Here is a 3,296-nt window from a genome sequence, read left to right as displayed (position 1 = left end):
ATATGTTATTATTTGTCTATATTTGTAACATATGGATTATGGATACGTATAAATTTCTCATCCTACTAAAAACAAACACCATAAAAATAAAAAGAGAGAAATGTTGTACACGCAACATAAGCATTGAAAATTGGGAGGTAGAAAACGGAAGTTGGTGTTTGCGGTTTTTCCAATGGCGTTCTCTGCAACTACCACGCCCTCTCCCCAATTTATTCGCCTTCTCTCTGTTCCTCAAAGTCATACTCAATCTCAAACTTCACTCTCTTTCCGATTTCCACAGTCAAATCTCAATCGAACAAGGCCGCTTTCAATTCGATCAGTTTCAGCCCCAGTTTCTGGTATGCTTTAATTTTCGCGGTGTGCTATTCTCTTCTTATGATGTTCTTGTTTGTTAGTGCTCGCTTATTTGTGTAGCTGGCGTTAACTATTATTATGTTAATTAATAACAAAAATAGATCGAGATTAGCAATATCATAATTGTTGCTGGATTATGCGGTACTGCCTTTTTACCTGTTGCAAAATTCATGTTAGGGTTTACTGATTTCGGTTCCGTCGTGTATTATTTTGACTTTTTGAAGGTTTCAAGTGAGTTGAGAAGGGATTGAATCAATGAACCATTTTTAATGCTTAGGAAAATAGATTGTGCAGTACACTAAAACTGGAGATTATTTTTGTTTTTGTCTCCTTCTGCAGCCAGAACAAAACAAAAATGGAAGTTGCAGAGTTTTAAGAAAGAAGAAGATTAACACCACCGAATATTCTGGTTTGGTCACGAAGTGCAATATGACCTACGTCACAACAATGATATAATTTTCACTATAATTAATAATGATTATAAACACCAATTCTAAACTATTTCAAACTTAGTAAATCACCTAGGTGCTAACCTGACTTAGTTAAGGGGAATCAAATGCATTGTAACCTAACACATTTTCGAAAATCAAAACACTCAAATAAAGATTAAATGGCTTTTGTATGCACTAGTCTCTTTGCCTTTTGTATTTCGCAAAATAAGCTTGAATCTAGACAAAAGAAAAATAAGAACACACTCAAATAACAAGGAAACAAGGTTGTGTATATATTCTGACTTAAGCTCGAATGGCTGTCTTCTCTTTTGGATGAAATTTTTTTATACAGCTGAAATCTCTTCTTCAATATTGGAATAATTTCCTTTTTCATCAACTAGTTGTTGCACACATCAATGCACTTAGCCGTTGGCTTTGAATGAGAATCCTTTTCTTGTTTAGTTTGATTATAATATGCAGCAGTTATCCAATCACTCATGAATTTGATTCTTGGAGCGTATCACTTGCTGTTTTGATGGTGCAACATTTTTCCAAATTAGGTTTGATATCATCTTAATGATATTCTCATTAATATTGCTGTTTTGCACAATTCTAGCTTGCTTGATTGGTCATCCTTAATTGATTCCTACATTGCTCATCATAATAGTTAGTTATAATAGAAAATAATCAAATATGTTTGTCATCACAAAGTAATTAATCAATACTTAACAGCTTTGATCACAGAATTGGCATCAGAGTCAGTGAATCAGAGTTAAATCCAAATAATAAAACCATAGAAATAATATGCATATAATAGATTTAGGTGATGGATAATGGACTATATGAGTTATCCGATGCGTTTGCTTTTTGCAAGTACTTTGTGTTCCTCCAACTCACTCCTTGAATAAGCTTAAGTTTTTCTGCTGTTGTCATGTACTTTGAATTTTGTATGCAGTGGCATGTGTGTTACACCTTTTCTCGATGTCTACGTGTTGTCCTAATCCAATCTTTTACTTTCATTCTCAAACCCCTTTTGAAAATCTTTCAGCTGCACCTGCATCTGGGGCTGTGGCACCTGCAATATCACTTACGGATAATGCACTGAAGCACTTGAATAAGATGAGGTCTGAGCGAAATGAGGAGTTATGTTTAAGAATAGGTGTCAAACAGGGTGGGTGCTCCGGTATGTCGTACACTATGGATTTTGAGGACAAGGCTAATACAAGGCCAGATGACTCCATCATTGAGTACAATGGTTTTGTAATTGGTATGATTTCATCTTCTAGTTCTTATTAATGTTTGTGTTTATAATCTCCTAATTGAGCTGTTTGACCAGCATAATATGATCTATGTGGGTTTAGGGTTTAGGCAATTGCTATGAATTCTTAATGAGTTAAGAATTTGTGAAAATCCCGATATATGATGCTGTCTATGGAGCAGTTTATGGCCATTTTTTTGTGCAACATGTATTGGCTAGTTGTAATTATTTTCTATTATTATTATTTTGAAGGATTGCAGGTAATTATCTGCTAGCTCTATGTTGCTCCGGTAGGCATGAATTTTAATCTTAGACTGGATTAAAATCTTGGTGTTTAACATGAACTTCTATTTAAGCTTTGTTTGCTAGAATTTTGTCAGCTCATTTCAAACAGCAGTTAGCACTGCATTTCTTTATTTATTTACTCTTTTGAACAAATGTACTTTTCATTACTTAGAAATTAGAATATTATTACTTTCTTACTGTAATGAAGATTGAAATGAACTACATCCACACGGTTGTATATAAGTCACCACTTGACATTTTTGGCTTCTCCATCTGTATTTGCAGTTTGCGATCCTAAGAGCCTACTCTTCATATTTGGCATGCAGTTGGATTATAGTGATGCCTTGATTGGGGGAGGTTTCTCTTTCAAGAATCCTAATGCGACACAAACTTGTGGATGTGGCAAATCCTTTGCTGCGGAAATGTAAAACCATGTTTATAGACAACAGTTACAATATCTGATGTTTCTTCGAAGGATACTCTAGACTATGTATACTTCTTTAATGTTGAACCACTTGAACTAGCCCAATGTAATTTGTTTAGGCTATTCATAATCGCAGACACACACAATACAAAATTACAAATAGGTGAAATTTCGCCCCATGTATAAGCTCGTGTTGCCTCTACAAGAATGTGATGTCTCAACCTACCATTTCCCATATACTTTTAGACATCTACATACAATATATATTAAGATATAAAATATAAATTAAAAATGATGAGTTAAATAACGCATATATTTATACATAAATATACTCATGTAGTAGTTTTTTTGTATATATGTATTTTTGCTCTTTTTATTATGTTTTTTAACACATGTGAAAGCACTTGATAGCCCGATACATGTAACAGCGGTTATTGACCTTTCCAATCAAGTGATGCAAGGTAATACATATAAATTCGGCAAAATGTTTGACAACAATCATGTTAGATGCAAATTAAAATTAGTTACTAATAAATTATATATT

General features: G+C 33.6%; 1 protein-coding gene across 2 annotated transcripts; it reads left to right on the top strand.

Annotated features, from left to right (window-relative positions):
- On the top strand, nt 59–3,001 carry LOC107631138 (iron-sulfur assembly protein IscA, chloroplastic). 2 transcript variants are annotated; one of them, XM_021119356.1, is made up of 4 exons: nt 88–338; nt 694–1,345; nt 1,834–2,052; nt 2,614–3,001. In XM_021119356.1, exons 2-4 carry the CDS (start codon nt 1,225–1,227, stop codon nt 2,754–2,756), a joined length of 483 nt encoding a protein of 160 aa, XP_020975015.1. In that variant the 5' UTR covers nt 88–338; nt 694–1,224; the 3' UTR covers nt 2,757–3,001. The 2 variants fall into 2 exon arrangements, with proteins under 2 accessions (XP_016189966.1, XP_020975015.1); XM_016334480.2 differs by lacking the exon at nt 694–1,345 and having other exon boundaries at nt 59–338.

This window comes from Arachis ipaensis, chromosome B03 (assembly GCF_000816755.2).
Source record: "Arachis ipaensis cultivar K30076 chromosome B03, Araip1.1, whole genome shotgun sequence".
Classification (NCBI taxonomy): Eukaryota; Viridiplantae; Streptophyta; class Magnoliopsida; order Fabales; family Fabaceae; genus Arachis; species Arachis ipaensis.
The sequence above is the reverse complement of the archived record's forward strand: the minus strand, read 5'-3'. Positions and strand labels throughout refer to the sequence as shown.